Raw genomic sequence first — 11,765 nt, 5'->3', positions numbered from 1 at the left:
AATGCATTTTATCAACACTCGCACTTCTTTCTCACGTGACTCGTGAAGAACAGCTCATGTTTTTTGTGTGTCCTGCAGAACTCACGACCTTGGGTGTGAAGGTGTTGTTGTTTCTGTCACTTTAAAGAAGTGCGATGAGGAAGTGCCTGTACTGCTGTTTAATGTCATTTGCTGTAAACATACAGAAAACATCCTGTCGCGTTTGTCTGTTTTCATGACGATGTTAAAGAAAATAAAACCATATTCGACATTACATTGGTTCTTGTGGCTTTTTATCCTTATCAAACAGCACCAACGACAACGTGGAGCTTTTGATATATTTAACATATTTCTTATTATTTGTTTTGTTGACTGTCCTGGTTTCAGATGCTGTGCAATATTTTAGGTCTTCCAGCAGCTTTGGTTGGTTCCTCTGTGTTTTTCTGACGTTTGTCATATAACCACATCTCGCCCACAGTGACCCAGCCTGACAGTTTCACACGTACTTCTTTGCATTAACGTGCGTCCCGGGCGAGCCGATCGGAATTGGTCAGCTCAGAGTACTGGTGTGAACACACACTAAACACACGGATATGAAAGTTTTCCTCAATTTCTCAAAGATGGCGCTTTAAAATGAGACGCGAGCGAGCCAGAATGTCTCATTGTGTTGAATGCCTGCCACTGTGACTTCTCTTTCTCATCTCTGCTCGTGTTCACATGTTTACCTACTTGTTTATTTGTGCGACGGACGTGCAGATTTGCATATGCAATAGTGAAATTGAGATTCGATGGTCACTTGGGATGAATGTGGAAAGGTATGTAGATGTCTGGTCTGAACATGGCCTTTCATTGGCTGTCTGCTCTGGGTTAAGATGATTGGTTGTGCTCAAATATTCACCGGGCAAGGGGAGAAGTATTTCCTTCCTTCGATCAGAGACTGACGCAGCAACACTGACAGCACAGAGGCCGGCTGATCAGAGAAGGTGAGCAAAATCTCTTCCCAGCTAACCAATGTTGTTTATTGTATCACATTATTCAAATCTGTGTGTTACACTTTTTAGGATTCGACAGATCAAGAGATTTTGGGAATCATTGTGTTTTCCTGCCTCTCTTCTGACATGAAATAGTCAGCCGCACAGTTGCAGAGCCCCTTTGTAGATCTGATGTCACAATGACAAATGCAGCCTTCCAAAGAATATACAAGAGAAAATGCTGACATAAATTGTGTCTTAACTTTTCTCATATTTGGCATTTACAGCGAAGACCAAAAAAGTCTCTCAAAATATACAAATGCTATTATTTTAATATAAAATTATAAATTCTGTGTGACGATGCTAATTTACCATTATTTCATTGTATTCAGTGCAGTGTATAGTACTTGTGAATTTTTCTCACAACAAATAAACTTTGCTTTTCCCTCACTCCAGACAAAAATGAACGTCGGTCGCCCGCTCACCATCATGGGCTCCCTCGCCCTCGCCCTCGTTCTCGGGTGGCAGGAAGTGGTTCACGACATGAGCAGCGACTCGGTGGCGCCTCGCTACAATCGTCGTCCCTGCGAGAGGAACCCTGACAATAATGCGTACAACACATTTGTTCGGAGACACATCCTTCCGGAGCACTTTAACGTTTCGTCGTGGCGTGCATGGGAAAGGTGAGTCAAACGGTTAAATCAGTTCATTTTATTGTGAAATATCCACTAATCAGATAGACATCAAACATTACAAGCACATGCATACCTTCTGTTTTTACTGTGCGATCGTGTTTTCTCACTGATATGCAGCCATTTTTGAATATCACATTACTGTTTTATGGAATTGTTGAAGTCAAAATCCGTGAACTTCTCCCCTTCAAGCCATTTCAAGATTAAGTGCATTACATTTTTATAACTTATACAATTTCTAATATATTGATATACTATATATATGATTTTTGCAATTTTTGTTGATACAATTCAAAATATGTTTGAGTGAGATGTTCTGCAATTTTCCTTTTAATCACACATCCTTTTAAATTTCATGTGTGCACTTTTAAAGACTGTATTTCTTCCCTCAATATGGTTTCATTCTCAATGTCTCATCATGTTTTCGTTCTGATAACATTGGACATTGATCTTTTTCTTCAGGTACTTGAACAGGTCGGAACTCTGCCACCGACCTCGGCAGTCCTTCATCAGAAAGACTGATAAACATCTCGTTCTGCAGATTTGTAACGGCTCCGGCCGGCGCCTGTCCTCTAGTAACTTGTGCATCAGTCACAAAACCATGCTGGTGTATGATGTCAGAGTGAGAAACAGGGGTTGCAAAGTTGAAAACTTGACAAAGGGCAGAAAATATGTGATCGTGGCTTGTGATAAAATTGAAAACTTCTGTCTTCCTGTTCATTTTGAAAGAAACAACAACCGGAGGCCTGATAGAAGAGCTGAACGCTGCGGGCTGCGTGCTCATCATCAGCCTGACATCTAAAACCTCCGGCAAGATCACAAGTTTAAAACTGAGCTCCGGTTCTTTAATGTTTAGACACTGCAAAAGGGAGAAGTCAGTAGATGCTGCAGTTCCATGTTGATACAGGGTTCGGTCCATTAAAGTAGCAGGACAACAATACATGGTATCGAAGAGAGAGAAACTTTATTCATGAAGCCAATAAAGAAAAGTAACGTTTGGAATGAATCAGAAAGAAAACAGCTTTTTAATCACTATTAGAAATGATTGTATGTTCGGATCTGTTGACAGTCATTTCAAATTGCTGTGACAACTGAATCCTGTTCAACTTGTTTGATGAGAAAACCACTGAAGGTTGTAAAATCACTTCTCCAAACATGTTTTCCTGCTACCAAGCGCACATACACCTGGTCTCCTTTTTGCAGCTGCAGAAATGCTGCGTTGCCTCCATTATCAGCCCCGTCGTTTTTTGAACTGTGGTCACTGGACTCCACGACAACATCGGCATTCTGGATGAGCCTTAGATGTGATCTTTGTTCTCCTCCAGCATGATAGAAGAAGGTGAAGTAGTAAAAGCCCGCGACAGGTGCAGCGAAGATACCTGTGGACACAAACATTTTAGTCCAACAACTGAAACAGCTTTGTGAACGACCTCGATTCCTTCTTCAGACAGTTTTTTGGAAATGTGTTTTCTGTATTTATTGCAACATACTGTAACAATTCAATTAAGGATTCAAAAAAGGCTTTAAAAAGCTTTCTGTACCTTTATCTATCACACATGTAGGTAGCATCAACACGTTAAAATGAAAATATTTCTGTGATGTGCAGCACGATTAATATCACAGGAACTGATTACATATTATTGTTTATCAGGTAGTACTTACAAAATTTAAAATTTTTCTTCACTTGCAATTGTTTGGAATTCCGTTAGTGCAAAAAAACTCACTTAAAACTCTACAAATTGCATCGCAAGTTTTGAGAAAATCTTCTGTAAAATCAAGCATTTTTGATCGCAACAATTACAAAAAAAACTCCATGAAATCCTGGAGGGATGTTTAATGGGTGAAAATGAACAGTGGAAACAGAATGGGAACAACATGAGAGCTGTTTCTCTTTAAAAGCTAATTGTGGATACGATGGGAGACCGCTAGATTACTCCAAAATTGAAATGGTCTATTCACAAAAATTGAAGAGGCCTTTTTGATATCATATTAGGAGGTCAAATGAAAAATACATCTAAAACAATCAACCTCTATGTTACAATCTATATTACACACTGTTATTCACATTGTGCTATTTATTAATTTGTAAATAATAGATTTGATAGAAAATGTCAGTGCTGCTGTACTTACCTGTGTCGTAGTTGTAGGCATTGCCAACATTAGTTATCACTCTGCTGTAGACTAAAACTGTGTCAAGTCTGAAGGGCCCAAAGGCATCGTCTCCAACAGCTGCAGCACTGAATATTATGTTGGTTGCTTCTAGATTTAAACAAAACATTAGCATCACATTATTTTGTTAATTTGTTTCCACACCAATCCAGTTTTCTTCGATGACATTAATCTTCTTTAAACCAATCAGAGCACAAGCTTCACTTTACCTTTGTTCTTCATTTTCTCGATCTGTGTTTCACTTTCCTTCAGCCTGTTTTCCAGATCGATTAGTTTACTGAAGACTTCAGTTTCGGCCAAAGTCGAGCCGCAGAACAGCGACACAAACAATAAAATTGTCAAATTCATCCTCATTCAGCGTTGCTCTGTCTCCTAAACTCTGACTGATGTGATCCTCGTTTTTGGCTTTTATGTTGTTTCAAGATCACCTTTGGACATTTGGCTTTATTATCTTGTTTGGCTGTATCATCTGTTTGCTGTTTCAGTTTATGTACAATGATGAAATATTGTCAACTCTATTTATTGCCAATTAGTTCACCTTTGATGTCCTTTACTTACCGGAAGTGGCGCCGCTCGGCAGCTCAACTTCAGACTCTAAAACGTCATCAAGAGGTTCTGGCGGAACTGACCTGTCTGTTTTTGGGACCTCATAGCAGTTTTAAAATTACAGTTATTCAGCTTTCTAAAATCAACGACTGAGGAGTTTGAGTCCCAATATCTGTGGTCCCAATTACACCTGATATAAATAACTAATTAATGTGTTAAAAACATTTAAGGTAGGTCGTTGTTTTTTTCCCGTTGCTTAAGTTCAATTTCTATGACGCAAACTGATTTATTAATGTTTAACAGAGTTGGCTTGCATAGAGAAATGCCCTTGATTGAACTGACCGTTTAACTGCTTCCACAAATTTGACTCTTTTCCACTAGAAGTCCTTCACCCTTCTGCTGTTGAACCAATGCTGTGTTGCCTCGGGTTCCTTCTATTGCTTGAAGTTTCTACTTTGAAATATTTAGGTGATTTACTCTTTCCTCCAGTCTCTTTTCAAACTATTCTTTTAGTGCTCATATAGTTTTCTCCTGGGTCCATTCCATTCTGGTATATTTTCTGAAATGTTCCTAAAGTTGTTTCTGAAGTATAGTTCCTAATATTCAGCAATATATTGGAGTTTTACTGGGATTTGTATGTTCTGGGTGGGTATTTGTTGTCTCATCATGTTTTCTTTCTGATAACATTGGACATTGATCTTTTTCTTCAGGTACTTCAACAGGTCGATACTCTGCCACCGAACTCGGCAGTCCTTCACCAGAAAGAGTGATAGAAGACTGGTCCTGCAGGTTTGTAATGGCCACGGCCGGCGCCTGTCCTCTAGTAACTTGTGCATCAGTAACTCAACCATGCTGGTGTACGATGTCAGAGTGGGAAACAGGGCTTTACCTGCTTGTAGTTGTACAGACTTTGATTGATTTGAAATTTTAAGCGGTTTAAAAGAGCAAACTCATATATTTATGTTTAACTGAGTTAACTGAGTCAGATGACTTGCTCTTAATTCAGCTGACCTTTCAAAAGCTTTTACATTCATTTCTCTTCTAGAGGCAATGCAAAAGGTGCTGCAGTTATACGGAGTTACAGTGAAGTTACATTAAAGCAGCAGTACAACAAAAAACACTATCGAAGCGAGAGATACTGTATGCAGCAGAAATTATGATGCTTTTATTAAAAAAAACAACAACACTTGGAATGAATGAGACAGAACATAGTGTTTTAAATTCTATTAAAAATTATTGTTCTAATAATAATTTCAGATCTGTTTAAAATCATTTAATTGTTATGACAAATAAATCCTTTCCTGTTCTGTCCTTCAATCTTGTTTGAGCAGAAAACCGCTGAAGGTGGTAACGTAATCATTTCCCCAAACATGCGTATTTGCATTCAAGCGCACAAACACCTGCTCCCCTTGCTGCAGCTGCAGAAATACAGCGTTGCCTCCATTATCAGCCCCGTCATGCGATGTCTGGTGGTCATAGGCCTCCACAACAACCTGGTTGTTCTGGATGAGGTTTAGACTCACTCTGTGAGTTCCTCCAGCATGGTGAAAGAAGGTGAAGTAGTAAATGCCTGCGACAGGTGCAGCGAAGATACCTGTGGAAACAACATTTCAGTCCAACAACTGACAGCTTTGTGATCGACCTCGTTTTCTGGACAGATTTGTAAATCTATAAGTGGCTGGATCACACTGTAAACTTTCTTTATTCATTACAATGTGCGGCAGCTATTAGATTCACATTTTCTTCACTGTTCTGCACTTGTTTCGATGCAACCTGGTGTCACAGCAAAGCGTGTAATGCAAAATCCCATCCACTAGAGGGCAGCGAGTCAGTATCACGGAAAAAAAACGTGGTTAGGGAAAAAACTGGAATCCCGTCCTTCCTGGTGAAAGTGTGGACGTTTGACTAAAAATGATGACAAAAATTACAATATATAAACGCAACAGCCAATGAAAAATGAACTTCCGTGGCTTCCGCCATTTCTGTAAATGTCAGCAAACACGTCACAACTCATGAACTTTAGGCTTGTAGTAAATTTGGATTTCCGATGAATACCACAAGAGGGGGCCGTTCATATGGACTCTTCTTGTTTACCTGGTAAATACGACCCCATTTAAACGCAGCATTACCCCTCTAATGATTTAGTCTGGTCTTGTTAACGGATTCACCGAATGACGTCATTAAAAGAGTGATAGTCAAGATCTTTATCCTGCTTGTCCATGCAGATGAATGGAATTCACATTAATGATGTAGTCAAATTTAAGAGGCCTTTTTTAAAATAGCCTACATGGCACTAAAATAAATAAATAAAAACAAGTAAAAACAATCTACTTGTTTTAACCCACATTACACCTTATTATTTACATTGTGTTATAAATCTATTTGATTTGAGATGGTAGAAAATGTTAGTGCTGCTGTACTTACCTGTGTACTGGTTGTAGGCATTGCCAATATTTGTTATCACTTTTCTGAATATTATAGTTGTGTCTTTGCTGAAGGGTCCAATTGCTCCATTCCCACCAATTGCAGCACTAAATACTACAGTGGTTGTTTCTAGATTAAGCAAAACATTGGCATTACATTATTTTGTTAATTTATTTCCACACGAATCCAGTTTTCTTCCATGACTTTAATCTTCTTTAAACCAATCAGAGCACAAGCTTCACTTTACCTTTGTTCTTCATTTTGTGGATCTGTGTTTCACTGTCCTTCAGCCTGTTTTCCAGAGCGCTCAGTTTCTCTCTCATGGCACCAAACTCTTTCAGTAAACTACAAGTATCAGAAAAGCACAACTGTGTTTCACTGACGACTTCCTTGTCGGTAGAATTGCCGTCGTTCTCGGCCAAAGTCGAGCCGCAGAACAGCGACACAAACAATAAAATTGTCAAATTCATCCTCATTCAGCGTTGCTCCGTCTCCTAAACTCTGACTGATGTGATCCTCGTTTTTGGCTTTTATGTTGTTTCAAGATCACCTTTGGACATTTGGCTTTATTATCTTGTTTGGCTGTATCATCTGTTTGCTGTTTCAGTTTATGTACAATGATGAAATATTGTCAACTCTATTTATTGCCAATTAGTTCACCTTTGATGTCCTTTACTTACCGGAAGTGGCGCCGCTCGGCAGCTCAACTTCAGACTCTAAAACGTCATCAAGAGGTTCTGGCGGAACTGACCTGTCTGTTTTTGGGACCTCATAGCAGTTTTAAAATTACAGTTATTCAGCTTTCTAAAATCAACGACTGAGGAGTTTGAGTCCCAATATCTGTGGTCCCAATTACACCTGATATAAATAACTAATTAATGTGTTAAAAACATTTAAGGTAGGTCGTTGTTTTTTTCCCGTTGCTTAAGTTCAATTTCTATGACGCAAACTGATTTATTAATGTTTAACAGAGTTGGCTTGCATAGAGAAATGCCCTTGATTGAACTGACCGTTTAACTGCTTCCACAAATTTGACTCTTTTCCACTAGAAGTCCTTCACCCTTCTGCTGTTGAACCAATGCTGTGTTGCCTCGGGTTCCTTCTATTGCTTGAAGTTTCTACTTTGAAATATTTAGGTGATTTACTCTTTCCTCCAGTCTCTTTTCAAACTATTCTTTTAGTGCTCATATAGTTTTCTCCTGGGTCCATTCCATTCTGGTATATTTTCTGAAATGTTCCTAAAGTTGTTTCTGAAGTATAGTTCCTAATATTCAGCAATATATTGGAGTTTTACTGGGATTTGTATGTTCTGGGTGGGTATTTGTTGTCTCATCATGTTTTCTTTCTGATAACATTGGACATTGATCTTTTTCTTCAGGTACTTCAACAGGTCGATACTCTGCCACCGAACTCGGCAGTCCTTCACCAGAAAGAGTGATAGAAGACTGGTCCTGCAGGTTTGTAATGGCCACGGCCGGCGCCTGTCCTCTAGTAACTTGTGCATCAGTAACTCAACCATGCTGGTGTACGATGTCAGAGTGGGAAACAGGGCTTTACCTGCTTGTAGTTGTACAGACTTTGATTGATTTGAAATTTTAAGCGGTTTAAAAGAGCAAACTCATATATTTATGTTTAACTGAGTTAACTGAGTCAGATGACTTGCTCTTAATTCAGCTGACCTTTCAAAAGCTTTTACATTCATTTCTCTTCTAGAGGCAATGCAAAAGGTGCTGCAGTTATACGGAGTTACAGTGAAGTTACATTAAAGCAGCAGTACAACAAAAAACACTATCGAAGCGAGAGATACTGTATGCAGCAGAAATTATGATGCTTTTATTAAAAAAAACAACAACACTTGGAATGAATGAGACAGAACATAGTGTTTTAAATTCTATTAAAAATTATTGTTCTAATAATAATTTCAGATCTGTTTAAAATCATTTAATTGTTATGACAAATAAATCCTTTCCTGTTCTGTCCTTCAATCTTGTTTGAGCAGAAAACCGCTGAAGGTGGTAACGTAATCATTTCCCCAAACATGCGTATTTGCATTCAAGCGCACAAACACCTGCTCCCCTTGCTGCAGCTGCAGAAATACAGCGTTGCCTCCATTATCAGCCCCGTCATGCGATGTCTGGTGGTCATAGGCCTCCACAACAACCTGGTTGTTCTGGATGAGGTTTAGACTCACTCTGTGAGTTCCTCCAGCATGGTGAAAGAAGGTGAAGTAGTAAATGCCTGCGACAGGTGCAGCGAAGATACCTGTGGAAACAACATTTCAGTCCAACAACTGACAGCTTTGTGATCGACCTCGTTTTCTGGACAGATTTGTAAATCTATAAGTGGCTGGATCACACTGTAAACTTTCTTTATTCATTACAATGTGCGGCAGCTATTAGATTCACATTTTCTTCACTGTTCTGCACTTGTTTCGATGCAACCTGGTGTCACAGCAAAGCGTGTAATGCAAAATCCCATCCACTAGAGGGCAGCGAGTCAGTATCACGGAAAAAAAACGTGGTTAGGGAAAAAACTGGAATCCCGTCCTTCCTGGTGAAAGTGTGGACGTTTGACTAAAAATGATGACAAAAATTACAATATATAAACGCAACAGCCAATGAAAAATGAACTTCCGTGGCTTCCGCCATTTCTGTAAATGTCAGCAAACACGTCACAACTCATGAACTTTAGGCTTGTAGTAAATTTGGATTTCCGATGAATACCACAAGAGGGGGCCGTTCATATGGACTCTTCTTGTTTACCTGGTAAATACGACCCCATTTAAACGCAGCATTACCCCTCTAATGATTTAGTCTGGTCTTGTTAACGGATTCACCGAATGACGTCATTAAAAGAGTGATAGTCAAGATCTTTATCCTGCTTGTCCATGCAGATGAATGGAATTCACATTAATGATGTAGTCAAATTTAAGAGGCCTTTTTTAAAATAGCCTACATGGCACTAAAATAAATAAATAAAAACAAGTAAAAACAATCTACTTGTTTTAACCCACATTACACCTTATTATTTACATTGTGTTATAAATCTATTTGATTTGAGATGGTAGAAAATGTTAGTGCTGCTGTACTTACCTGTGTACTGGTTGTAGGCATTGCCAATATTTGTTATCACTTTTCTGAATATTATAGTTGTGTCTTTGCTGAAGGGTCCAATTGCTCCATTCCCACCAATTGCAGCACTAAATACTACAGTGGTTGTTTCTAGATTAAGCAAAACATTGGCATTACATTATTTTGTTAATTTATTTCCACACGAATCCAGTTTTCTTCCATGACTTTAATCTTCTTTAAACCAATCAGAGCACAAGCTTCACTTTACCTTTGTTCTTCATTTTGTGGATCTGTGTTTCACTGTCCTTCAGCCTGTTTTCCAGAGCGCTCAGTTTCTCTCTCATGGCACCAAACTCTTTCAGTAAACTACAAGTATCAGAAAAGCACAACTGTGTTTCACTGACGACTTCCTTGTCGGTAGAATTGCCGTCGTTCTCGGCCAAAGTCGAGCCGCAGAACAGCGACACAAACAATAAAATTGTCAAATTCATCCTCATTCAGCGTTGCTCCGTCTCCTAAACTCTGACTGATGTGATCCTCGTTTTTGGCTTTTATGTTGTTTCAAGATCACCTTTGGACATTTGGCTTTATTATCTTGTTTGGCTGTATCACCTGTTTGCTGTTTCAGTTTATGTACAATGATGAAATATTGTCAACTCTATTTATTGCCAATTAGTTTACCTTTGATGTCCTGCTTTTCTCTTACTGGAAGTGGCGCCGCTCGGCAGCTCAACTTCAGACTCTAAAACGTCATCAAGAGGTTCTGGCGGAACTGACCTGTCTGTTTTTGGGACCTCATAGCAGTTTTAAAATTACAGTTATTCAGCTTTCTAAAATCAACGACTGAGGAGTTTCAGTCCCAATATCTGTGGTCCCAATTACACCTGATATAAATAACTAATTAATGTGTTAAAAACATTTAAAGTAGGTCGTTGTTTTTTTCCCGTTGCTTAAGTTCAATTTCTATGACGCAAACTGATTTATTAATGTTTAACAGAGTTGGCTTGCATAGAGAAATGCCCTTGATTGAACTGACCGTTTAACTGCTTCCACAAATTTGACTCTTTTCCACTAGAAGTCCTTCACCCTTCTGCTGTTGAACCAATGCTGTGTTGCCTCGGGTTCCTTCTTTTTCTTGAGGTTTCTATTTTGAAATATTTAGGTGATTTACTCTTTCCTCCAGTCTCTTTTCAAACAATTCTTTTAGTGCTCATATAGTTTTCTCCTGGGTCCATTCCATTCTGGTATATTTTCTGAAATGTTCCTAAAGTTGTTTCTGAAGTATAGTTCCTAATATTCAGCAATATATTGGAGTTTTACTGGGATTTGTAACTTCTGGTTGGGTATCTGCTGTCTGATCTGAAATCGTCATTTAACTTCATATCAGAAAACCCAATTAAGAAGACTTGCATTGTGGGTAATTTATACATTGTTAAACCTGCAGTGCGCAACTTTTGTCTCCCCATTCTCCATTCTGGTCGAGGCAGATGGCAGCTCATCTCTGAGCCTGGTTCTGTTTGAGATTTCTTCCTGTTAAAGGGGACTTTTTTCCTTCCAGCTGTCGCTCATGTGGGACTTGAGGAATGTTGGGTTCTTTTGTATTATGTTGTAAAGTTCTGTTGTCAGGATTTTACTCTGTTAACTGCCTTGAAATAACTTGTGTAGTGATTTGGTGCTATAGAGATAAAATTGAATTAAATTAAATTAAATTAAATTAAATTAAATTAAATTAAATTAAATTAAATTAAATTAAATTAAATTAAATTAAATTAAATTAAATTAAATTTATTTGATTTGATTTGATTTGATTTGATTTGATTTGATTTGATTTGATTTGATTTGATTTGAATTTGAATTGAATTCTGCTGCCACTGTTTCTGATGGCAAACTTTGTCTGTGAAGATCCTCACGGG

At 38.5% G+C, this 11,765-nt stretch overlaps 3 protein-coding genes across 3 annotated transcripts; all 3 read right to left on the bottom strand.

The window, feature by feature from the left end:
• Positions 1-2,582: 2,582 nt before the first annotated feature.
• LOC138204145 (complement C1q tumor necrosis factor-related protein 3-like) lies at positions 2,583-4,205 on the bottom strand. The gene is made up of 3 exons (XM_069159298.1): positions 4,021-4,205; positions 3,773-3,901; positions 2,583-3,021 (listed from the first exon to the last, which is right to left on the bottom strand). The coding sequence occupies exons 1-3, from the start codon at positions 4,163-4,165 to the stop codon at positions 2,717-2,719; spliced, it is 579 nt and encodes a 192-aa protein (XP_069015399.1). The 5' UTR covers positions 4,166-4,205; the 3' UTR covers positions 2,583-2,716.
• Positions 4,206-5,493: 1,288 nt separating this feature from the next.
• LOC138203912 (complement C1q-like protein 2) lies at positions 5,494-7,293 on the bottom strand. The gene is made up of 3 exons (XM_069158933.1): positions 7,029-7,293; positions 6,782-6,910; positions 5,494-5,951 (listed from the first exon to the last, which is right to left on the bottom strand). Exons 1-3 carry the CDS (start codon positions 7,255-7,257, stop codon positions 5,671-5,673), a joined length of 639 nt encoding a protein of 212 aa, XP_069015034.1. The 5' UTR covers positions 7,258-7,293; the 3' UTR covers positions 5,494-5,670.
• A 1,292-nt stretch (positions 7,294-8,585) lies between these two features.
• LOC138203911 (complement C1q-like protein 2) lies at positions 8,586-10,385 on the bottom strand. The gene is made up of 3 exons (XM_069158932.1): positions 10,121-10,385; positions 9,874-10,002; positions 8,586-9,043 (listed from the first exon to the last, which is right to left on the bottom strand). Exons 1-3 carry the CDS (start codon positions 10,347-10,349, stop codon positions 8,763-8,765), a joined length of 639 nt encoding a protein of 212 aa, XP_069015033.1. The 5' UTR covers positions 10,350-10,385; the 3' UTR covers positions 8,586-8,762.
• Between the last annotated feature and the right edge of the window lie 1,380 nt (positions 10,386-11,765).

Source organism: Embiotoca jacksoni, unplaced genomic scaffold (genome assembly GCF_022577435.1).
Source record: "Embiotoca jacksoni isolate LCO1_2020_lvr unplaced genomic scaffold, fEmbJac1.0.p SCAF_24, whole genome shotgun sequence".
NCBI classification, from domain to species: Eukaryota; Metazoa; Chordata; class Actinopteri; family Embiotocidae; genus Embiotoca; species Embiotoca jacksoni.
This window is presented reverse-complemented; position numbering and strand designations above follow the sequence as displayed.